The sequence below is a fragment of the Carcharhinus amblyrhynchos genome, chromosome 30 (assembly GCF_965287045.1).
Source record: "Carcharhinus amblyrhynchos chromosome 30, sCarAmb.v2.hapA, whole genome shotgun sequence".
Classification (NCBI taxonomy): domain Eukaryota; kingdom Metazoa; phylum Chordata; class Chondrichthyes; order Carcharhiniformes; family Carcharhinidae; genus Carcharhinus; species Carcharhinus amblyrhynchos.
Genome location: NC_137353.1, coordinates 6,661,720 through 6,688,073, shown reverse-complemented (window position 1 = coordinate 6,688,073; position 26,354 = coordinate 6,661,720). Strand labels below are relative to the sequence as shown.

General features: G+C 45.5%; 1 protein-coding gene across 2 annotated transcripts in view; it reads left to right on the top strand.

Annotated features, from left to right (window-relative positions):
* Positions 1-26,354, top strand: part of tmem201 (transmembrane protein 201) — a 180,026-nt gene that overhangs the window by 132,643 nt on the left and 21,029 nt on the right. Inside the window, exons 8-9 of one of the 2 annotated variants that reach the window (XM_080215486.1) lie at positions 9,145-9,216; positions 19,654-19,956. In XM_080215486.1, coding sequence (XP_080071612.1) covers positions 9,145-9,216; positions 19,654-19,956 — 375 coding nt within the window. The remainder of the gene's footprint in view (positions 1-9,144; positions 9,217-19,653; positions 19,957-26,354) is intronic. The other variant, XM_080215487.1, reaches the window with a different exon arrangement.

The following is a 26,354-nucleotide window of genomic DNA, read 5'->3' as shown; positions in this document are numbered from 1 at the left end:
TCAGAAAGAGTGATTTATCCCTGGTGTCCTGTCCAATATTTATCCTTCAGTGAACTTCTCAAGAAGCAGATTACTTGGTTGCTGTCCTAATGCAGTTTGTGGGATTTTGCTGTGCACAAATTGGCTGCTACCTTTCCTACATTGCAACAAAAGACTACGCTTCAAAGGTGCTGCAAAGCACTTTGGGATGAGCTGTGTCCATGCAAGTTTTGTTTTTATTTCATTCAACGTCTGCGTATCTCCAAAACTACCAGCCTCCAGACCTATCGCTGATCAGGATTTCAATAATGGCAGTACCCTGGCACTGCCACCACCACCACCAGCCCAGGCCTTGAATCGGTTAGAAAACGTTGTGTCAGGTGTTGGTGGGGAAACAGTTACCTCAGTGAAAGGAAGAGCATGTTGAGTACATCTCTGTGGCAAAGTTGGTCACCTTCATCTTGAGAGCGTTTTAGTTGATCAGATATTTACTTTCTTGCGGCTGGTGTCTGCGTAGAGCAACAGCTAGAGTTTGTCATTGGGGTGGTTAAGCCAGTTAGTTTGTTCAGGAGTAGTGCAGTGTTTTGCCAATACGCCGCCTCTGTATTTGTGAATTGGACATTCGGTCCCCAATGCGCGATATCTCTTTTGGCTGACCGCAGTCGCTCACTCAAGGTTTTTAAATTTTCCCTTGCCCATCAAGAATTCTCCTCAGCAGGGAAGAAGCTGTTCTTGTCTCAGTTGATGCGTGATCTCAGACTGTTGTATCTTTTTCCCAATGGAAGAAGGTGGAAGAGAGAATGTTTGGGATGCGTTGGGGTCTTTATTTTATTTGACTTATTTGATTTATTATTGTCACGAGTATTGACATGTAGTGAAAAGTATTGTTTCTTGGGCACTATACAGACAAAACATACCGTTCATAGAAAAGGAAACAAGAGAGTGCAGAACGTAGTGTTAAAGTCATAACAAGGGCGGAGAGAAAGATCAACTTCATGTGAGGTCAGTCCATTCAGAAGTCATTTGGCAGCAGGGGAGAAGCTGTTCTTAAGTTGGTTGGCACATGACCTCAGATTTTTGTATCTTTTTCACAACGGAAGAAGATGGAAGAGAGAGTGTCCAGGGCTCGTGGGGTCCTTAATTATGCCGGCTGCTTTCTCAAGGCAGTGGGAAGTATAGACAAAGTCAATGGATAGGAGGCTGGTCTGAGCTACATAAGAACATAAGAACATAAGAAATAGGAGCAGGAGTAGGCCATCTGGCCCTTCGAGCCTGCCCCGCCATTCAATAAGATCATGGCTGATCTGTCGTGGCTCAGTTCCACTTTCCCGCCCTCTCCCCATAACCCTTAATCCCCTCTCTTATCAAAAACCCATCAACCCGCTTCTTAAAAATATTTAGCGAGGCAGCCTCCACCACTTCAACGGGCAGAGAATTCCAGAGATTCACCACCCTTTGAGTGAAGAAGTTCCTCCTCAACTCCGTTCTGAACCGCCCCCCCTTTATCTTGAGGCTGTGCCCCCTAGTCCTACTGTCTTTTTTGAGCGGGAAGAGTCTTTCCACCTCTATCCTATCCATCCCATTCATCATCTTATACGTCTCAATGAGATCTCCCCTCATTCTTCTAAACTCTAACGAGTACAAGCCTAGTTTATTCAGCCTCTCCTCATAGCTCAACCCCCTCAACTCCGGTATCAGCCTAGTAAACCTCCTCTGCACTCCCTCCAAGGCCAAAATATCCTTGCGCAGGTGCGGCGCCCAAAACTGCACACAGTACTCCAGCTGCGGCCTCACCAGTGCCCTATACAGCTGCAGCAAGACCTCCCTACTTTTATATTCAATCCCCCTCGCTATGAAGGCCAGCATCCCATTCGCCTTCCTGACCACCTGCTGCACCTGCAGGCTGGGTTTTTGCGAATCATGCACAAGGACCCCGAGGTCCCTCTGCACCGTCGCCTGCTGCAGTTTTTCGCCACGTAAGTAATAGTCCTTCCTACCATTCTTCCTACCAAAGTGGACCACCTCACACTTGCCAACATTAAATTCCATTTGCCATTTCCTGGCCCATTCGCCCAGCCTATCTAGATCCTTCTGCAGACTCTCCACACCCTCCGCACAATTTGCCTTTCCCCCAATCTTGGTGTCATCAGCAAATTTCGACACCCTACACTCGGTTCCCTCCTCCAGATCATCTATATAAATGGTAAATAGCTGAGGCCCCAGCACCGACCCCTGGGGCACCCCACTAGTCACCAACCGCCAATCCGAATAGCACCCATTGACCCCCACTCTCTGCCTCCTATTTGACAACCAATCCTCTATCCACGCTAACACCCTACCCCCAACTCCATGTCCTCTGACCTTCTGCAGTAACCTCTTGTGAGGTACCTTATCAAACGCCTTCTGAAAATCCAGAAAGACCACATCCACCGGCTCTCCTCTATCCACCGCCCTAGACACATCCTCATAGAACTCCAGTAAATTTGTCAGACACGACTTCCCTTTAATGAAACCGTGTTGCGTCTGCCCTATCAAGCAATTCCCTTCAAGATGCCTCGCAATTTCCTCCTTAATGACGGATTCTAACATTTTACCTACCACAGACGTTAAACTAACCGGCCTGTAATTCCCCGCCTTTTGCCTGGCACCCTTCTTAAACAACGGCGTAACATTAGCCGTTTTCCAATCCTCCGGCACTTCCCCGGAATCCAGCGACGTCTGGAAAATAACCACCAAGGCATCCACTATCACCTCCGCCATTTCTTTCAGAACCCTCGGATGCATTCCATCCGGTCCTGGGGACTTGTCCACAATCAGCCCCTCCAGTCTGTTGCGCACCACCTCTCTAGTAACAGTAATGTCATTAAGACCCTCCAGTCCTACCACCTTTCCATCGCTAACACCCGGCAAATTATTCACGTCCTCCTCCGTGAAGACAGAAACAAAAAAGTTATTCAAGACCTTAGCCATATCCCCATCCCCTACCACTAGGTCCCCTTTCTCATCCTCTAAGGGACCAACGTTCACCCTAGCCAGCCTCTTCCTTTTTATATATTTATAAAAACTCTTGCTATCCTTTTTTATATTAAGCGCTAGCCCAGCTTCATAGCTTCTTCTACCCTCCTTTATCAACTTTTTTGTCAATCTTTGTTGACATTTAAACCTCTCCCAATCCTCTTCTCGCCCACTGCTCTTAGCTACTCTAAATTCCTCCGCTTTTAATTTAACACTTTCCTTCACCTCCTTCGTTATCCACGGCTTATTACCTCTCTTCCTACTGTCCTTTTTAACCATCGGAATAAATTTCTGCTGAGCACCAAGAAAGATCTCCTTAAAGATCCTCCACTGCTCCTCAGCAGACCTACCTTCCAACGCGCTCCCCCAGTCCACATTCGCCAATTCTTCTCTCATCCTACCATACTCCCCTCTATTCAAACAAAGGACACGTGTCCGGGAACCCACTTTCTCCTCCTCCATCTGCAACAGAAACTCCACCATACAATGATCACTCTCTCCAAGAGGATCCTTCACCTCAAGGTCCCTAATTCTACCCGCCTCATTACATAGCACCAGATCCAAGATAGCTCGCTCCCTCGTCGGCTCCAACACACACTGTTCCAGGAAACTATCCCGGCAGCATTCCAAGAACTCCTCCTCGAGCCCACCTCGTCCAACATGGGTCGACCAATCAATATGCAGATTGAAATCCCCCATAACTACTGCCGTCCCATTCCTGCACGCCGCACTTATTTGCGCGTTAACAGCCCGCCCCACCTCCAGATCATTATTCGGGGGCCTATAGACGACACCCACCAGCGTCTTCCTCCCTTTGCTGTTCCTAATCTCCACCCACAACGATTCCACTTTCTGCTCTTTGGCTCCGATATCATCCCTTGCTACCACCTTGATGCTGTCCTTAATCAGCAGAGCTACGCCACCCCCTCTTTCCTCCTGCCTATCCTTCCTAAACACTTGATAGCCCTGTACATTCATCTCCCAGTCCCTGTCACCTTGCAGCCACGTCTCTGTAATGGCCACCAGATCGTATCCATTTGTGTCGATCTGCGCCACCAGCTCATCCACTTTATTCCGAATGCTTCGTGCATTCAGATAAAGCGCTTTCATCCCAGCCTTCTTCTGGACCCTATTTGCCGTAACGCCACCACTTGGGACATCCTCAGCCTCTTCCCTTACCTGTACCCTATCCTTAACTGTAGACCTCCTAACATCACCTACCCTCGCACCCTCCCCCCTACATCACTGCCCTTTTGTAGTTTCTTGCGGTTTTAGACAGAGCAGGAGCCATAACAAGTTGTGATACATCCAGAAAGAATGCTTTCTGTGGTGCTTCTGTAAAAATTGGTGAGAGTTGTAGCAGAAATGCCAAATTTCCTTAGCCTCCTGAGAAAGTAGAGGCGTTGGTGGGCTTTCCTCGACTTGCTGAACGTCTTGAAAAGGTGCAGCATTGTGGTGAGTGGAACGATGTGCAAAAGCACGGGGCAACCAGCATGTTGGCATTCGAGTGATGCATCACATTGCAGTGTTTGGTTATACATCAACAAATTGAGCATCGCTAATTAGAACTTCTCTCCAAATTACTTGTTTTCTGTTTAAATAAAAAAGCCATCTTTGTGGTTGTGCAAATTTTTTGGCAAATCATCTTTCGGCTCCTTCAGAATCATTAGGCTCTGAGGCTTAATTGGTTAAAGCGACTATCTAGTAAACAGGAGACCCTGGGTTCAAATCCCAGCAGGACCTTAACCTCTTCAAACTAGCTGATGCAATTAGGGCTTGTCATGTATCAGTCTAGAAATCTCTGTTTGTTGTAGAATTGAAGGTTGAAAGGGTCTTTCCATTGGGGAGGCATGGTGGCACAGTGGTTAGCACTGCTGCCTCTTGGCACAGAGGCCACAGATTTGAATCCTGGCCTCGATCTGTGTGGAGTTTGCACATTTTCCCCATGTCTGCGTGGGTTTCCTTTGGGTTTTCCGGTTTCCTCCCACGGTCCAAAGATCATAGAATCCTACATTGCAGAAGGAGGCCATTCGGCCCTTCTGGTCTGCACCAACCACAATCCCACCCAGGTCCTATGCCCATAAACCCATGCATTCATCCTGGGCTAGCCCCCTGAATCTAAGGGGCAATTTAGCATGGTCAAACCATCTAACCCACACACCTTTGGACTGTAGGAGGAAAGCGGAACACCCGGAGGAAACTCACGCAGACACGAGGAGAACGTGCAAACTGCACACAGACAGTGACCCAAGCCAGGAATCGAACCCAGGTCCCTGGTGCTGTGAGGCAGCAGTACTAACCACTGTGCCACTGTGCTGCCCTAAATGTGTGGGTTAGGTGGATTAGTCCTTAGTGTCAGGGGGTGAGCAGGGTAAATATGTGGGGTTACAGGAATAGGGCCTGGGTCGGATTGTGGTTGATGCAGATTCAATGGGCTGAACGATCTCCTCCTGCGCTGTAGGGATTCTATGAAGTAAACCAACAGGTCAGTTCATGCGTGCGATAGCCAGTTGGTGCAATATATATTTTAAGTAGTTTTCAAATTCAGGACAACTTGTGTTAAATATCTGAAAACCTTTTTCCAACCATTATCTTCTCAAATTGTTCCGCCATTCACATTTTTCTCCGGTAATGTATTCTCTGCTTCCTATGTGTGTGGGGCGACAGGGTTCAGTGACTCTGTGAGGAAAGAGATGAATCTGTTCTAAGAGTTTTCGGGAACAAAAAAACAGGCTAAAGGTCCTGGTAGTACATTCAACACAGACTCAACTCACACCTGCACATGGAGAAATGAGCAGAGGAGTATCACACCAGTTTGACGTACGCGCTGCTCTTATTAGTCCTAACATTCAACTCCAGATGCTTTGGAGATTGACTCTTTGACCTCTGACCTGCAGGTGTTGGGGATCATTGTTCCCCCCTGTTTGGTGACAGCATGACGGTTCCTGCGGATTACCTGCCACATTCATTTTTCCGCCAGCAGTTCCCAACACCTGAAAGGAACAAGAGCAAAGACATGGCACGAGGAATGCCAAAAATGCTCTGCTTTAATTCCAGGGGAAACATGTTGTTACTCAGAACAATGTGAAAGGTTCTATTATATCAGATGTTTGATGTAGATGTTTTTTGGAAATACTCTGCAGTTTATCCTACACTTAGTTGACCGTATAGACAGTGAGGAAAGAAAACTTCCTTTTATCACCTTGCTTGGTCTGCACGTCTCTTTGAAGCGATCAGTAAGATGCCAAACAGATCAAACGGCCGTGGGATAGTAACTCCACTCCGCCACTTCACCACCAATATCGACAACACTCAGGCACATGTGGGTTCCTGCTTTGGTTTAATTAGATCAATCCTATAGTTTATTGATCACTCGGGTGTCTTTTGCGATTTAAGAAAATAATTGAGTTATCCAATATTTTGAAATGGGCGGTGCACAAATTTTTCATCGAATCATAGAATCCCTAGCATGCAGAAGGAGGCCATTCGGCCCATCGAGCCTGCACCAACAACAATCCCACCCAGCCCCTATCCCTGTAACACCAAGCATTCACCCTGCTACTCCCCCTGACACTGAGTGGTGACTTGACTTGATTTGATTTGATTTGTTATTGTCACATGTATTAGAACATAGTGAGAATACTGTTTCTTAGTGTGGCCGATCCACCTAACATGCACGTCTTTGGATTGTGGGAGCAAACCAGACCACCCGGAGGAAACCCATGCAGACACAGGGAGAACCTGCAAACTCTACACAAGTGACCTGAGGCCGGAATTGAACCCGGAAGCCTGGCGCTACGAGGCAACAGTGCTAACCACTGTGCCACAGTGCCGCCCTTAACTTAATGTTTAAAGATGTTTGAGCGACTTTAAAATAAGCATAAACTGCATCAATAAATATCGTTTTCATAATTTTGATAACTGCAGAATCAGTTACCTATACTTGATTGTTGGAAATGTGCTGGTGTCTAAAAGCTCTTTTGTGTTCTGTTAACCAAACTTCATACATTTACACAATAGCTTTGTTTTAAAAGAAAAGGCATTTAACAGACCTTGTCTAGAAATCATTTCTGGCTTTAATTTCTTACACGCAGACAATCTTGTGGAGAGACTGAAAGCTTTTCATGTATCCTCTTCATTAAATGTCCAGTTGTCTCCGATGGTTGCAGTCTTGTCTTAGTCACCTTCCGTGGCACAGTGGTTAACGCTGCTGCCTCACAGCACCAGGAACCTGGGTTCAATTCCTGGCTTGGGTCACACTCTGTATGGGGTCTGCATGTTCCCTCCGTGTCTGCAGGGTTTCCTCCGAGTGCTCCAGTTTCCTCCCACAACCCAAACGATGTGCTGGGTGGATGTATTAGCCATGCTAAACTCTCCCTCTGTGTACCTGAACAGGTGCCGGAGTGTGGCAACTCGGGCATTTACACAGTAACTTCATTGCAGTGCTAATGTAAGCCTACCAATAAATAAACTAAACTTGCTGAACACTATATAATACATCCTTTCTATTCACACAGACATGATGCTAGGCCTTGATAATAGATGGATAGCATACAAAAGCAAGGATGTTATCCTTATACCTTTGTAAATCACTACATAAGCTCTGGTGAGAGTATTGTTCTTTATTCTGGGCACCCATGCTTTAGGAAGGAAGCCAAAGCCTGTTAGAGAGGGTGTGGAAGAGATTTACTAGAATAATGCTGGGGTGATAAATTTCAGTTATGCAGAGGGAGTGGAGAAACTGAGGTTCTGCTTCAAGCTCAGAAGCTTAGGAGGAAATTTGATAGAGCGGTTCAAAAATCACAGAGGGTTTTGACAGAGTAAGTAGGAGAAACTGTTTCCATCGACAGAAGGACCAATAACCAAGTGACATAGAATTAAGGCGATTCGCAAAAGAACCAGAGATGATGGACAGCACGGTGGCGCAGTGTTTAGAGTGCGGCAGGGTGGCGCGGTGTTTAGAGTGCGGCGCGGTGACACAGTGTTTACAGTGCAGCGGGGTGGCGCAGTGTTTAGAGTGTGGCGCAGTGACACAGTGTTTACAGTGCGGCGCGGTGTTTAGAGTGCAGCGGGGTGGTGCAGTGTTTACAGTGTGGCGCGGGGGCACAGTGGTTAGCACTGCTGCCTCACCTTGCCAGGTACCTGGGTTCAATTCCTGCCTTGGGTCACTGTCTGTGTGGAGTTTGCATGTTCTCCCCGTGTTTGTGTGTGTTTCCTCTGGGTGCTCCGGTTTCCTCCCACAGTTCATAAGATGTACAGGTTAGGTGGATTGAACATGCAAAATTGCCCCTTAGTGTCCAGGGGTGTGTAGATTAGGAGAGGGGGGACTGGGTTCAGTGCTCTTACAGAGAGTTAATGCTGACTCGATGGGCTGGATGGCCTCTTTCAGCACTGTAGGGATTCTATGATATAAGTATTTTTTATTGTTTACACAGCAAGGTATTGTGATTGGGAATTCGCTGCCTGAAAGAGCAGCAGGAGCAGATTTAATAGCAACATGCAAAAGGGATTTAGACAAATACTTGAAGACGGGAGATATTTCTATGGAGAAAGAGCAAAGGGGTGAGACTGATCAGGTGGCTCTGTCAAAAAGCTGGCATTTTTGCAATAGACCGAATGACTTCCTTCTGTGTTCTTATTCTCTGATCTGATGACCGCAGTCTAAAATATAATCCTTACAGTAACAGAATTCACGCTAATATGTTGTCAAATGGGCTAAATTGAATCCTTAAGGGAAATCTGTCTCAGTTTTATTTCTTAAGAAAAACACTGACATATTGTGTATTGCTGTAATGTTCAAGTCATTTGACACATGATTACTTGTTGGATGAATTGTCATCTTCATCAGTATAATCAGTCAGTCATGTACCAACATGTTAATTTGACAAGAGTACAGGATTAGCACTTATCGCTATCTGCCTGTCAGTGTACTGTGTGCTTCTGTGAGCTATATCAGATGAACATGTCTATAATTGATGCAGATTACTGTGGCAATCTGAACTTTGAAATGATTAATTTTATTATCATCTCTGAATTATTTCCAAGTTCTTTCCGTTCCAACTGCGATAGTTAAGGGTTGCATGCAGCCAAAATTGTTGAGAGTTTGCTCCTGGTTGGGGACTAAATGCTTGTGTTCATATTCTTCAACAGATTCAGGCTATTTGTTCAGTGGGAGTCGCCCGCCATCCCAGACAACGATGTGCAAGGATTCACCCCCTTCAGGTATGTTTATTTGTAATACCAAAATCATGTATGCGAGTGTAAAGGAAGCCAGGCTAGGAGTGGATGATATCTGACTCCTGAGGGTTAAATTACAAGAGATTACACAAACATAGGGTTAAGGTTAAGGAGTGGTATGATTGAAGTGTTCAGGTTTTTTAACGGAAACAGGGTTAATCGGGAGAAACTGTTTCTGCTAGTTTAAGCGTCCAGAACTTGGGGACATTGTGTAAACATTAGAGACAGGCTATTCAAGAATGAAATTCGGAAGCGTGGAGGGTGGTAGAAATTTGGAACAAAGACAAGTATGTGGAAATGGATCCCAGATCAGTCATGATCTCATTGACTGGCAATGGGCTAAATGATCCCCCCGCCACCAACCCCCTCCCCCCACCGCCAACCCCCATTTCTTTGGACAGAAGAACACAATGTAGTGTGTTCAAATCAAGGATAGGTTGCAAACTTACTACATTATTAGCTAATTACTTCATCTCCTCAGCGCGTAATGTAATGGAATCTGGGAGATTGAGATTGTGGCACTAAAAAGTCTTCAAACACTTTGAGTAGCAACATTCATTTACTCTGAGGAGAGCATTGTCTTTGAACCAGTTTGCACTACTAACCAAAAATGCCTGGTGAGAGAATTGCACAGTTTTCCTAACTAAAACAGCTCCACTATAAATACAGCCTGCACCCCACGATATGATGCAGAAATCGAATGCTTCTTTTGATGCATCAAAATTCAGTGCAGTAACGCACTTGGGCATCAGCCTTACTCCTTAATGTTGGTCAGTACTGAGGAAAGGCTATATATCTGTATGAAAAGTTTGACAATGTGGAGCGCTTGATGACTCTGTCTGGGTCTGTAGTCGATGGAGTTTAAAGGGATGAGGGGGGATCTCATTGAAACTTATAGAATACTGAAAGGCTTGGATAGAGTGGACATGAGGAAGATGTTTCCTTTAGTAGGTGAGTCTAAGATTCCAGGACACAGCCTCAGAGTAAAGAGATGATAACCGGGATGAGGAGGAATTTTTTCAGCGGGTGATGAATCTGTGGAATTCATTGCCACAGAAGGCTGAGGAGTCCAGGTCATTAAGTGTATTTAAGACAGGGATAGGTAGGTTCTGCCCACACCCAAACGCTTGTTGATTCCTAACTTGAATGTACTCAACATGAGCATCCACAGTTCTCCGGGTTTGAGAATTCCAAAGGTTCACAACCCTTTCGGTAAAGAAATCTTTCCTTATCTCAGTCCTAAATGGCTGACTCCTAATTCTGAGACCCTTGTTCTAGAATCCTCAACCAGGAAAAACCTTATCCCTGCTAACCATTATGTACCATGTGGTGGCACAATGGTTAGCACTGCTGCCTCACAGCGCCAGGGATCCAGGTTCAATTCCAGCCTCAGGTCACTGTTTGTGTGGAACTTACGTATTCTCCCTGTGTCTGTATTGGTTTCCTCCAGGTGCTCCAGTTTCCTCCCACTCCCCAAAGATGTGCAAGTTAGGTTGATTGACCAAGCTAAATTGCCTCATAATGTGGGGGACTAGCAAGTACATGGGGTAATGGGAACAGGCCCAGGTGGGATTGTGGTCGGTGCAGACTCGATGGGCAAGCGGCTTCCTTCTGAACTGTAGGATTCTATGATTTGCCTTATCAAGCCCCGTAGGAATTTTATATGTTTCAATGTGATCACCTCACGTTCTTCTAAACTCGAAGGAACAAAGGCCTAGTTTCATAGGACCTTCACTGTGTTCCCCAGGGCAAGTATAATTGGTATTTTGATGTGAGCAATTTCAAATAGCGCATATTATAAAATGAGGGTGTAGAACAGAAATGATCCCAAAGGAATCTTTATCATATGTTCCCTGTCACATGGACTCGTTTTCCTTTTATTCCTTATGCTCCTTGAACATTGAAGATTTTGTTTTTGTCTTTTTCAACAAATGTCCTGGTTGGAATGCTTTGAACATTTCCCCCCATGAACTTGGCAAAAGAAGCAGAGGCAAAATAAGGGAGGACTGTTATAGCACAGCAGATGATGAGGAACTGGAGTGCACTGCCTGGGAATGAGGTGGAGGCAGATTCAACTGAAGCTTTTCAAAGAGACTTGGGCAATTATCTAAAGAGAAAAGGTTTGCAGGGCTGCAGGGGAAGGATCTGGGAATGGGATGAGGTGTGTTTGCTCTTGCTGAGAGCCAGCACAGACAAAACAGGCAGAATGGCCTGCAACAATGCTGTAACCATTCTATGATCTCCACTAATTAACTTGTAAAAAAGGAGCTTTATACCCCACATAATTTCCAGACCTCATTTAACTGTCAGGCAAACAGTTAATGGAATAGAAGCTGAACACTGCGGATGCTGGAAATGTGAAATTAAAACAACAGAATGCTGGAAATGCTCAGCAGGCCTGGCAGCATCTGTGGAGAAACAGGGTCAATGTTTCGTGTGTATATGATGTCTTCAGATTATTCAGATTCATAATGGAAATATTTTTCTTAAGGTGGTCAGGGTTTAGTTGGGAACTGGGGTGAGGTAAATACCAAAGGTTGTTGCATTTAGAACATAGAACATTACAGCGCAGAACAGGCCCTTCGACCCACGATGTTGCGCCGACCAATTAAAAAAGCAATGACCCTCTAACCTAAACCAATCCCTTTCCATCCATAAACCTATCCACGGATCTCTTAAATGCCCCCAAACTAGGCGCATCTACAACTGCAGCAGGCAGGGCATTCCAATCCCTCACCACCCTCTGGGTAAAGAACCTACCTCTGACATCCGTCCTATAACTACCGCCCCTTAATTTAAAGCTATGCCCCCTCGTGCTAGCTTTCTCCATCCGAGGAAAAAGGCTATCACTGTCCACCCTATCTAAACCTCTAATCATCTTATATGTTTCAATAAGGTCCCCTCTTAGCTGCCTTCTTTCTAATGAAAACAACCCCAAATCCCTCAGTCTCTCCTCATAGGACCTTCCCTCCATACCAGGCAACATCCTGGTAAACCTCCTCTGCACCCTCTCCAATGCCTCCATATCCTTCCTATAATGTGGGGACCAGAACTGTACACAATACTCCAAGTGCGGACGCACCAAAGTTTTGTACAGTTGCAACATGACGTTGTGGCTCCTAAATTCAATCCCCCTACCAATAAACGTCAAGACACCGTATGCCTTCCTAACTACCTTATCTACTTGATTCCCAACTTTCAGGGATCTTTGTACACATACACCTAGATCCCTCTGTTCATCAACACTATTCAGAGTCCTACCGTTAGCCCTATACTCTACACATCTGTTATTCCTGCCAATCTGTTATTTCTCCCATATGCTTTGCTTATGTGAGAGCTTTTTAGATGTCTAGATCACCAACAACCTGTCCTGGTTCCTCCATGCCAACACTATAGTTAGGAAAGCCCAACAACGCCTCTACTTTCTCAGGAGACCAAGGAAATTTGGCATGCCCACTCACCAACTTCTCCAGATGCACTATAGAAAGCAATCTTTCTGATTGTATCAGAGCTTGGTATGGCTCCTGTTCTGTCCAAGACCGCAAGAAATTACAAAGGGTCATGAATGAAACCCAATCCGTCACGCAAACGAATCTCCCATTCATTGACTCTGTCTACACTTCCGACTGCCTTGGCAAAGCAGCCAACATAATTAAGGACCCACGCACCCCAGACGTAGTTTCTTCCACCTTCTTCCGTTGGGTAAAAGATGCAAAAGGCTGAGGTCACTTACCAACCGCCTCAAGAACAGCTTCTTCCCTGCTACTGTCAGACTTTTGAATGGAAATACCTTATATTAAGTTGATCTTTCCCTAGCTATGACTGTAACACTACATTCATCACTCTTTCCTTCTCTATGAACGTGTGCTTTGCCTGCATAGCGTGCAAGAAACAATACTTTTCACATGTGACAATAATAAATCAAACCAAAAACCCAGGACCAGAAAAGACCATTGAAGTTGGTCGTGTTGTTCCCAAAGTCAAGAAAACATCCTGTACTGTGTTTCTTGAATCCATCTCGACCATTTCCCTCATTACCTTGATTTGTGTGAATTCAGATCACTCTTTGTTGGGATCAGATAAATTGTGAGGGTTCGAATGTTACAATGACAGGAAAGTAATGGTAAAACATGTTGAAATTGTGAGTTCCGCTAAATATCGTTTAGATCATGCGAGTTGAAGAAACGTAAAGGTAGCGACATGGCTGAGTGGCTCTCTTGAGAAAATTTAAGAAATGCCATTCTCCAGTTGCTGGTTTTAGAAAAACATATAGTTCTGGGGCGGCACAGTGGCACAATGGTTAGCACTGCTGCCTCACAGCGCAAGGGACCCATGTTCAATCCCCAGCTTGGGTCGCTCTCTGTGCACAGTCTGCACGTTCTCCCTGTGTCTGCATGGGTTTCTTCCAGGTGCTCTAGTTTCCTCCGACAGTCTGAAAGACGTGCTGGTTTGTGTGCACTGGCCATGCTAAATTATCCCTTAGTGTACCCGAACAGGCGCCTGGAGTGTGGCAACTAGGGGATTTTCACAGTAATTTCATTGCAGTGTCAATGTCAGCCTACTTGTGACACTAATAAATAGACTTAATTTGAAACTTAATACTTGTACTTGATGCTGCAGATGAAGCAGGTGTCCATTCAATCCCCTTTTCCATGGTTCAGACAGGAGTGACAGCTTGTAAGATTGGATAAATCCTCCTCACAAAGGTGGGGGCAGAGATGATTGAGGTGTATAAGATTATGAGGGGTATGGATAGTGTGAGTAGGGACAGCTGTTCTCCTTGGTTGAAGGGTCAGTCACGAGGGGACATGGTTTTAGGATGAGGGACAGGAAATTCGGGGGGGAGGAGGGCGCGGATTTGAGAAAAAGGTTTTTCACTCAGAGGGTGGTGGGAATCTGGAATGCGCCTCCTGGGAAGGTAGTGGAGGCTGGAAACCTTACATCCTTTAAAAAAAAATATTTGGACGAGCGCTTGGAATATCGTAACATCAAAGAATATGGGACAAGTGCAGTAAAATGGGATTAGCACGCTTTTAGCGGTCATTATTGTTGGGTGCAGACCTGATGGGCCAAATGGACTTTTATACACTCTATGACAAATTTGTGACACTATCATTACACCTTCCCAGCAGCAGTGGCATTTCAGCACCCCCATTGGACAGTGTGTGTAATTGCTAACGTTGATTTACTCAAGCTTAGTCCATTATAATTCAGAGATGGGAATTTAGAAAGAAGAAAGGGTGAGTGGGAGTTCACACTGATGTAGCACTTTGAATATAGTTGTAACTGATATAGATGTAAAGATAGCTGGTGAGTTAGCAAAATAAACCAGTCTGCATTAGTAGCAGAAGCTGTGTGTGAATATTACAGATTTTGATCTTCTGTTTTCCCTTGCCCTGGCAGTGCAGTAAGCTGACAGATCTTACACATTGTTTTTGGAGTTGTTAAGGAGTTGGCTGCTAACTTGCATCAAGGTCAAGATGACATGTTACGTCTATTTTTCTTGTTCCTCCAACAAGCTAATAGTAACTTCATTGCAGTGTTAATGTAAGCCAATTTGTGACAGTAATAAATAAACTTCAAACTTTAACTTTAGTTGCTTTCTCCCCAGGACAAGGGGAAATGGCAGGGAATCTGTGTTTGTGTTTGACATCACTGAGACTCCAACATTGAGATCAGACCTGTGCACTCGTACATTCAAAGCCTCTAGCCAAAGCAATTTAGGGATATGGGGGGAAGTGGGGATCAGGATATTATAATATATCATAGAATGTCATAGACTATCTGGAATACAGAAGGAGACATTCAGCCCATCTCAAGTCTGCACCGACAACAATCCCACCCAGGCCCTATTCCCTGAACTCCACATATTTACCCTAACCCATCTGACACTAGGGGCAATCTAGCATGGCCAATTGAGCTAACCTGCACATTGTTGGACTGTGGGAGGAAACCGGAGCACCCAGACGACAGACAGCAGACGCAGACAGTCAGAACGTGCACACAGGCAGTGTCCCAAAGCCGGAATTGAACTCGGGTTCCTGGCGCTGTGGGGTAGCAGCGCCAACCACTGTGCCACCGTGCCGCTTTCTTTATCAATGACCAACTACGATCAAAATGAATGGCGGAGCAGGTTCGAAGGGCTGAATGTCCTACTCCTGCTTCTAGTTTCTATGTTTTACAAGAATGGCAGAAAGCTCGTGTTCTCATCCCAACTTTGATCGGAACTAGGATCTGGAGCAAGACTGAGAATTAGGGATATCCCAATAGATTGTGAATGTTTTTAAGAACAGGAGCTCTGCGTTTAAAGGACCAAATTCAGGTTATTTCAAATGATAATTATAATTGGAATGCCAATAGCAGTAATTAGCTCAAGTGTTTACAACTCGTGCCCAAGAAAACACAGGTGTACAAAACCACTGTGTTTAATGTTCTATAATTAAACCACACCTGGGAGAGACAGTCAAATAGAAAAGCTGCATTCTCATCACGTGAGGTTGCAGGCGCCAAAAATATGGTTAAGGTTGTGCGGTAATCCCAAAACTGTTATCTTAAAAACAAAAGAAGGCCTAAATCATCTTATAATTATTGTGTCACAAAAATGAATATCGCCTGTGCGCTACCTAACAAATCTTATCAAAGAAACACACAAGGCCTTCCCTCAAAACTAGCCACAACACTGAAACAATACCACAACAAACCCCACAGCATCATTTCAATGTCAGCTGAGAATGGAAGTTGCAAAGGTTGAACATTTTATTTAACATGCCTAGCTAAAGACATTTATTTTGCTTTAAAAGAAAAGGAGACCTAAAAAATTTAAAATTTTCAAAATCAACTGCAAAAATGGGGCTATTTGATTTGAGTTATTATTGTCACATGTATTAATGTACAGTGAAAAGTATTGTTCCTTGCGCGCTATACAGACAAAACATGCCGTTCATAGAGAAGGAAAGCAGAGAGTGCAGAATGTAATGTTACAGTCATAGCTAGGGTGTAGAGAAAGATCAACTTAACGCAAGGTAGGTCCATTCAAAAATCTGACAGCAGCAGCGAAGAAGCTGTTCTTGAGTCAGTTGGTACGTGAACTCAGACTTTTGTATCTTTTTCCTGATGGAAGAAGGTGGAAGAGAGAATGTCCGCAGTGCATGAGTCCTTAATTATGCTGACTGCTTTGCCGAGGCAGCAGGAAATGTAGACAGAGTCAGTGGATGGGAGGCTGACTTGCGTGATGGACTGGACTACATTCACAACCTTTTGTAGTTCCTTGCAGTCTTAGAGCCATACCAAGCTGTGATACAACCAGAAAGAATGCTTTCTGTGGCGCATCTGTGAAAGTTGGTGACAGTCGTTAACTCCTCAGCTAGATTGAAGGACAGTGCGAGGCGCCATTCCTATAGATATGAACACCAAAACTCTCAATATTAGCAATTAGCAAAGTGTGATTGCAGAGTGGGCTGGGTGGGTGGTCAGTTTGCTGGGAGGAGGGATAACTGTCAGGGGGGAGGAATCGGGATGGGGGGGGGGTGGGCTGGAGATCGAGATGGGCCAGGAAGTGGGTGTCAGACCTGGGCCCAGGAATGGTCGAGGGGAGGGGGGCCAGCAATCAGGCCGGGGGTGTGCCAGAGGGCCAGCATTGCAGGCATTGGGAGGCCGGCAGTGCGGGGCTACTGTGCGTGCGGCGATCTTGGCACTGACAGATCGGCATGTGCAGTAGCCCACTCAGTGCTATGCTGCTGGCCTCTACTGCAGGAAAAGGCCCTGCCACTTCCAGTGTGATTCATGCTAGGGCACTCTGCACCGCATAAGAGTGTGGGAGATTCTTCTCTGAACTCCCACTGAAAAAGCCGGCGTGAATTACTCCAGTTTTCACACAAATTCGACACTTAGAATTATTTTGGGAGAATTCCAGCCAGCATTGATCGGTCTTCAATTCTGACAGCTCACAGAACTAGAAGTGCAGTGATAAGTGACATTAATCACCCTGAATGGGAAACTGTTTTCTGATCCAAAACTTTCTTCCTGACTAACATACTTGGTTCTCAAATGGAGTACTTGCTGCATTGTATCTACACAGGTGGCCATGTACACGGGTGAGTGTAGGTGGAGTCTTTTAGATACAAGTCTCTTTTAGCCCCCTTAAAACCCGCTCCGGATTACGGCCATATCATCTATTATCAAATATGTATTACAGGCCGCTATCTCTCACCAGATCCCCAATCTCTCTTCCTCTTTCTACCCCCTCCACACCCCATGCAACACTCTACCGTCAAAATGACAAAACCTAGGAAATGAAGGAAAACTGGAGGACGGATGATGGAACAGAGAAAACAGTCGTTTGGTAGTACAGAGCTAGAGTATTTCTGAGGAAAGAGACATGCTGCCAAAGCTTTTCATCTTGCACTCGTCAGGACATTTGCAATAATAACAGTCATAAAGAGAACAACAATTTATACTACACGAGAAGAGAGGACTACGGAGTCCACTTGCCAAACAGTCATGAGATGAGAGTACTGATTGGTTGGCAAGTGATCTTTACAGTATTCTCTTCTTGCGGGGTTTAAATCATTGTTCCTTTTACAACTGGAATTCTTGCAAATGTCCTGATGAGTGCAAGATTAAAAGCTTTGACAGCAATACAAAAAAGCAAAGAAGGGCAGGATAAAATGATGGTTTTTGTCTACTACTGGAGAAGGAATGATGAACATGTTTATCCATTAACTTTTTTGGCATCAGTTTTATCCCCCCCGCCCCAGCTTTTTATTTGCAGTTGATTGTCAGCTATGGTTTTCCCAGTTCCTCTTTCCCCTTTTTATTTCCTTTTCCAGGATGAAGCCTTTGCCAATTGCAACATTGAATCAGCAAAACATTGTGTCTCTCCTCTTCATTTCAAGCGGTTTCTCTTCACTTTTGACTCTGGTTTTGATTCTGCCCTGTTTAATATTGTTTCCTTTTTCATGTAGCGTTAACGTTGTTGCTTTTCTCCTTCTCCCTCTTTGTCCTTTTTTTGTTTACTGCCTTTCGCTTCTTTTTCCACATGTGGTGGGGTGGCTGCGGGCGACACCAAGAAACACACAGCGCGTGTCAGAGTAAAGAATGAACTACTGAAGATGGCCAGGAGGCGAGGCGAGGAAAGCACAGAGTGCACAAACAGTTCAAGGGAGAAACTAGTGGAGAAGCAGGACCACTGGAGTTGAGAGCAGAGGATGTAGTGCAGTAAAACGTAAGGGCGGCACAGTGCTTAGCACTGCTGCCTCACAGTGCCAGGGACCCAGGTTCAATTCTGGCCTTGGGTTACTATCTGTGCGGAGTCTGCACATTTTCCCCGTATCTGCGTGGGTTTTCTCTGGGTGCTTTGGTTTCCTCCTCCAGTCTGAAAGACATGCTGGTTAGGGTGCATTGGCCAGGCTAAATTCTCCCTCAGTGTACCCGAACAGATGCCGGAGTGTGATGACTCAGGGATTTTCACACCAACTTCATTGCAGTGTTAATGTAAACCTACTTGTAACACTAATAAATAAACTTTAAAGCTTTAAACATTCAGGTTCATCTCCACTGGCAATGACAGCCTCATCAACGTAACCAGTGTGAGCCTAGGGCGTTTCGGGTCAACGGCCTGTTTCATTCTTGGTAAAGTGGGGAGATTGAACGGGGAGAGGGTCACAGCCTCTTTTCACAGAGACGACTTCTGCGTGATGACAGCACAGCAGTGAGGGGAAGTGGCTGAAGGTCCGTCCCCACGTGGTAAATTAGACCAGATTTTCAAGGACAGTGTAATTTCGATCGTGCCGCGTTGGCCCTGCACTGTGTCAGGAACTCCACTATTCGGCCAAGCCAACGGGAGGTTGAAAATAGGGAGCTCGAAAATAGGATGCAGTCTAGCCTTTTAATGGTGCAGATGGCACATCTGAGAGTATCGACAAGCATAGACACACCATTGCAAGGGCAGCTCCAAGAAACAGAGACGGCTGCCAGTTCTCTCGGCCTTTTCCCTCAGCAGCTTACTGACATTCCTGGCTGCTAGCCACTGTTAGACTAAAGTTAAAGCTTTGACAAAGGGTCATCTGAACTCGAAATGTCAGCTCTTTTCTCTCCTTACAGATGCTGCCAGACTTGCTAAGATTTTCCAGCATGTTTTCTTTTGGTTAAAATTTAAGTTTATTTATTAGTGTTACAAATAGGCTTACATGAGCACTGCAGTTGATGCCAGCTGCAGATAGTTGAGTGAGACCCAAAAGCCCGCAAGGGATGGAAATAAAATAAATCCTGATTCAATTCCTCCAACATCAAAATCTTAAACTATCTGAGAAATTATATATGGAAGCATATAGTTAAGGAATGTTTTGTCAGTGTTTGCTGATAATTGGATTTACGGCCATTGAGGCAAGAGACTGACTGCGATTGTATTTGCCCTTTCTGTAGATTATTTCTCCTTGAAATCAGGAAGCCGGCCATCTTCTCCTTCGTTGTCCCCAACTCCATCGGTGGCAGGATCGGTGACGTCTAGTTCCGGTTCCTTGCACCACCGACGCCCCCTCATCAGCCCAGCCCGTCTCAACTTAACGGGGCAGAGACTCAAGTTGTTCACGGAACACACCAGGATCCACCAGGGCCCAGTCAAGCTGGCCCGTAAAGCCTGGCCCGCTCCAAACCTGTCGGAGGATGCCAACGTCTCCAGTAACCTTCTGGCACAGGATGCCACCCGTGTCTCTTCTCACAGTCACAGTATGTACTTGTACAGATTGATTTGGGAAGCCCTGTCTCCCGTGCCTTTCAGAATTCAGCATTTTGTGAGGGTTGTTTCACCAGTGTATTGTCGTGAATACAAACGAGCACACTGGCTTTTTACCATAATAATGGTAGGTAGGAATTTCACCCATTTATTTAACATCTCTGCAAAGGGTTTACACCATCCCCCCCAACCCTTGTTACCTGACTGGGATGCTTACATTTCAGGGTTACAGTGGGGAAACTAACATATTGTCCTCCTGTCCCAAGAAAACATCCCACTGGGAACAGCAGTCCCGATATGACAGTAGTGCAGTGTAGAATATTCTCGAAGGGCGCAATTGTAAAACAACCCGACCTAATAACTTGATTCCTAATTGCATTTAATTTGTTGTAACGTTTAAATATAATTGGATAATTGGATGTTGTAACTTATAAAATTGTGCAGGAATTGGATATGGTAACTGGAAGAGTTCCCTCAATGAAATGCTGGCGCCTTATTAACCTCTGAAGTTTCAACCAGCTTTAGAAATTTCTTTTCCCTACAGAGTTGATTTTCACCCTCTCCCCTCGCTGCCCTGTTCCCTACCCCCTCCCCTAGCTGCCCCCTCCTCTCCCCCCTCCCCTTGCTGCCCCCTCCTCTCCCCCCTCCCCTCGCTGCCCCCTTTTCTCCGCCCTCCCCTTGCTGCCCCCTACCCTCCATCTTCTGGAAATCACGCAATGTTTTGGCTTCAGCTACTTTCTGTGGTAGTGAATTCCACACACTCACCACCCTCTGGGTGAAGAAATTTCTCCTCACCTCAGTCCTAAAAGGTTTGCCCCTTACCCTCAAACTATGACCCCCTAGTTCTGGACTCCCCCACCATTGGGAACATTCTTCCTGAATCTACCCTGTCAAATACTGCAAGATATCAACCTGCTTCTAATGGGGGACCAGGGGCACAGAAGTCAACAACCTTCGATCAGAGACAATTCACCAAGAAATTAACGTCCGCAACCAGTATCACTGAGTAGCGATAAACTCAATTTTGCGTGATTTCCAGAAGAAATTACATAATAGCTTTTAGGGCAAAAGCGATCAAGGGATATGGGGGAAAGGCAGGATCAGGCTATTGAGTTGGATGATCAGCCGTGATCATAATGAATAGCACAGCAGCCTCAAAGGACCAAATGGCTTTCTCCTACTTCTAGTTTCTGTATTTACCTCATGCTGCATCCCTCTAGTTCAGCTTCCCAGTGTCTACTCGTTTTTCCCTGTGTCCTTAATCAGATGGCCTTTGTAGAAAATTCAGCTCAAACTTTGCCAGGTTACATTCCTATAGGGGATGTGGGTCGATTTGGCACGCACACTTGGAATGTGAAATTTTTTTTTAAAACGTTAAATGATTGTCCTGGACATTTGTATTCCCCCTTTCTCAATCCCTACCTTCTTTCAAACTGTAGTAACATGAAACCCTACAAAGCGAATTAATTGCTTCTTTCGCTAATAGGGACGTAGGAAGTTTAAAGTTTATTTATTTATTCGTCTCAAGTAAGGCTTACTTTAACATTGCAGTGAAGTTACGATGAAATTCCCCTAGTCACCACACTCCGGTGCCTGTTCGGGTTACGTCTTTCCGAATGTAGGGGGAAATCAGAGGAAACCCACGCAGACACGGGGAGAACATGCAAACTCCACACAGACAGTGACCCAAGCCGAGAATCAAACCCAGGTCCCTGGCACTGTGAGGCAGGAGTGCTAACTATTGTGTCACAGTGCTGCCCAAAATGGAGTAGTCCATTTGGCCCCTCGAGCCCGATCTGCCATTCAACCCCATCTTGGAATAATTGAAGTATTGATACTAGAGTAGTTTAAATTTGTCTCATTCGATTTGTGCCAGAAGTGCCAATGTTGTACACTGAGCCTTTTGTCCATTTCCGTCAGTGGGTTCGTTAAGGTTTGTCTTCGGTTTACTCACCCTAGTCCAGTAAAAGTCATTAGATCGATTTCACATTTTCATACATTTCAGTCACTGGGTAAAGACGGCCTTTTTGTTGTAAGTCTGTGACTGATTTTCCGAAATGCTTAACATACGAAGTTCCAATCTTACAGGACAGAAAGGAGCTATTCAGTATTTGGAATAGTTTTTCCAAAATGCCTTGGAAAAGCTATTAAACTAGTCCTATTCCCCCCAACCCTTTCCCCAAAGCCTTACAGTTTGCTCTCCCTTCAAGCATATACTGCTTGATGGTTGCGATTGGATATGCTTCCCTCATCCTTACACAGAGTGCATTCCAGATCATCACTGCGCACTGCAAATCATTTCCCTCCTCATCCCCCCACCACCACCACCACCACCACCACCAGTATCTGCACCCCCAACTCACAACTCATCTTAAATCTGTATGATCTGGTTACCAACTCTTCTGCCTCTGGAAGTGGCTGGAGGATGCAAAATTAGCCAAATCAGCCAAGTGTCAAAGACTTTGTGACTCATCATTTGTGATATTCGGTTTTATCTTTGTCAGCAGTAGAACATAGAACACTACAACACAAACAGACCCTTCGGCCCACAAGTTGCGCCGATCACATCGATACCTACCAAGCCATAGAACTATCTGTAACTTCCAATGCCATTAGATCCCATATACTCATCCAGAAGTCTTTTAAAAGACCCCAGCGAGTTCGCCTCTACCACCACCGACGGCAGCCGATTCCACTTACTCACCACCCTCTGAGTGAAAAACGTACCCCTAACATCTCCTCTGTACTTGCTTCCCAGCACCTTAAACCTGTGTCCTCTCGTAGCGACCATTTCAGCCCTGGGAAATAGCCTCCGAGAATCCACCCTATCTATTCCTCTCAACATTTTATAAACCTCTACCAGGTCGCCTCTCAACCTTCACCTCTCCAGGGAGAAGAGACCTAGCTCCCTCAACCTATCTTCATAAGGCATGCCTCCCAATCCAGGCAACATCCTTGTAAATCTCCTCTGCACCCTCTCAATAGCTTCCACATCCTTCCTGTAGTGAGGCGACCAGAACTGCGCACAGTACTCCAAGTGGGGTCTGATAAGGGTCCTACAGGCGAGGCATTTGCCCGTTCTGGATTTTAAATGCGACACTGTTTGAAACTCCTCGGGGCATTGAACCCCTCAATGAATCTCCCAACAATGACCCTGTTCAGAGGTGACAGATGAATCAGAGAAAATGCTGGAAAATCTCAGCAGGTCTGGGCAGCATCAGTAAGGAGCGAAAAGAGCTGACGTTGCGAGACCAGATGTCAAAGCTTTTACAAAGGGTCATCTGAACTCGAAAAGTCAGCTCTTCTCTCTCCTCACAGATGCTGCCCAGACCTGCTGAGATTTTCCAGCGTTTTCTCTTTTAGTTTCAGATTCCAGCATCCGCTTTTATCCAGGTTAGCCAATCGTTCTGCCAGTCAGTCTTTCGAGTGAACCTTCACCATCCTTATGGCAGTTACTTTAAGAATAAGCTTTCGCTGTGACCCCGAAATAGTCTTGTAATATTTGTTTCTCTCCTTTTTCAAACAATATTCCATCAAACGTAAAATTAAAATGTAGAATTAATGCTTCTAATCCTGATTGTCAGATTCAAGCATTGTTTTGTCTTTTTTTGCCAGTAATTCCTTTTCTTTTTTGTTTATAATTACGTGCTCTTCAATTTTGTGAAGCGCCCTATAATTTCTGTGGCCTATTGGAGGGGGAGATAAAGCCTCTCTGCTATTGAACTCGAGCAACAAGTGAGAAATCGCATGTTATCATTCTCAGAGCTGATTAGGGGTCTCACTTTACACGAGCAAAATACCGAGGATGCTGGCAATCCGAACTAAAAGCAGAACGTATTGGAGAAACTCTGCAGGTCAGGCAGTGGCTGTGGACAGAGGCAAAAACACCTCGACCCGATGAGCTGGGGTCAGAACTGGAAAAGGTTAGAGAAGTCTGACAAATGTTAGGTGGAGTTTAATTTAGATAAATGCGAGGTGATGCATTTTGGTAGATTGAACTAGGGCAGGACTTGCTCAGTTAATGATAGGGCATTGGGGAGAGTTACAGAACAAAGAGATCAAGGGGGAAGAAGTTCATAGCCCCTTGAAAGTGGAGTCACGGGTGGACAGAGTGGTGAAGAAGGCATTCGGCATGCTTGGTTTCATCGGTCAGAACATTGAAGGGGACCCAGATTCGATTCCTGGCTTGAGTGACTGTCTCTGTGGAGTCCGCATGTTCTCCCCGTGTCTACATGGGTTTCCTCCAGGTGCTCAGGTTTCCTCCCAAGGTCCAAAGATGTGCAGGTTAGGTGGATTGGCCATGGTAAATTTCCCCTAGTTTCCCAAGACGTTCAGGTTAGATGGATTAACCATGGTAAGGGTGTGTGGGGCTAGAGCAGGGGAGGGGGGGCCTGGGTAAAATGATCTGCCAGAGAGTTGGTGCAGATTCAATAGGCCGAATGGCCTCCTTCTGCATTGTAGGATTCTATGACAGAAAGGTCAGCGTAGCAGTGGGACAAGGAATTAAGTAGAGGTGATTGGAAGCTCGTTCTTGCGGACCGAACGAAACAGTTCTTAAAAAGCAATTGTCCAATCCGCGTTTGGAGTGTTGACCACGTTGTGAGCAGTGAACACTATATTGAAAGAAGCTCAAAGAAAAAGCTGTTTCATCTGGAACAGATGCCTGGAGGGTGGGAAAGGGGGAAGTAAAAAGAGCAGAGGTAGCATACCCTGCAAGAGAATGCGGGGAGATGTTGAGCAGTGATTGAAGAGTGGGCTGGGTGTCACAGAGGGAGTGGTCCCTTCAGCAAGCTGAAAGGCAAGTGAAAGATGTGTTTGGTGGTGGCAGCACCCTTGAGGTGTCAGAGAATGATTTGTTGAATTTGGAGACTGGTGGGATGGAAAGTGAGGACAAGGGGAGCCCTATCGTAGTTCCAGGAGGGAGAGGAAGAGGTGAAGCAGAGGTGTAGGAAATGGGATAGACGCGATTTGAGGGACTCTGTCAACAAGAAGCCAGATTAGAAGCACAGCTGTGAAAGGCGGTATCACCAAAACAGAAGCTGAAAAACTGAGAGATGCAACAGAACCATCTCATATTATTACTGCTAGTTCTTCTATGCATGACATTGCTAATAGATGAGTTTGAAATAGGGTTGCACCTCTATTTGGAGAACCCACATTATTCAGCTGACATAAAATAGCCTGCATCCTAACCACTTCAGCTCGGTTCAAGTCAAGACCCGTAGAAATGTTAGGCTGCAGAAAAAGGCCATTCAATTCTGGCTTTGGGTGACTGTGGAGTTTGCACGTTCTACCCATGTCGGGGTGTGTTTCCTCCAGCTGCTCCAGTTTTCTTCCATGGTCCAAAGACGTGCAGGTTAGGTGGATTGGCCATGCTAAGTTGCCACTTAGTGGCCGAAGATGTGTGGGTAAGGGAGTTAATGGGGTAAATAAGTGAGGTTACGGAGATAGGGGCTGGGTGAGATGGTCTGACAGAGAGTTGGTGCAGACTCAATGGGACAAATAGCCTCCTTCTGCACTGTAGGGACTCTATGATTCTAAGAGTCTAGCCATCCATTTTAATCCCATAGTCAAGGAGCCGGAAATGCCAGGGCACCATAAGACATAACTGCAGAATTAGGCCACTCAGCCCATCGAGTCTGTTCTGCCATTCAATCACAGCTGATATTTTTCTGATCCTCGCGCTCCTGCCTTTTCTCCATCCCCTTATCAATCAAGAACCTATCTATCTCTGTCTTAAAGGCACTCAATGACTTGGCCTCCACAGCCTTCTGCGGCAAAGAGTTCCACAGATTCACCACTCTCTGGCTGAAGAAATTCCCCCTCATCTCTGTTTTGAAGGATCATCCCTTCAGCCTGAGGTTGTGCCCTCTGGTTCTAGTTTTTCCTCTCCACGTCCACTCTATCCAGGCCTCGCAGTGTCCTGTAAGTTTCAATAAGATCCCCCCTCATCCTTCTAAACTCCAATGAGTACAGACCCAGGGTCCTCAACCGTTCCTCATACGACAAGCTCTTCATTCAGGGATCATTCTTGTGAACCTCCTCTGGACCCTTTCCAAGGCCAGTCCAAAACTGCTCACAATGCTCCAAATGGGGTCTGACCAGAGCCTTATACAGCCTCAGAAGTACATCCCTGCTTCTGAGGTAGTCGGGTAGTCGGGATAAACTGCATTGCCACCCGGTATATTCGTAAATAATGCAATTTCTGGTACAGCAAACTTCTCTGTCGCTTCCTTCAGGACTTGAGACACAAAGAGAAGTGTATAAACCCTTCCTCAAATATTATTCTGTACAATGATGTATTTTTTTTCCCAAGTTGCAAACGCAGTTATTGAGTCTGCAGTCTGTGGGATTAATCACATTGCTCTGTTTCTCGATTTTGTTTTGTGAA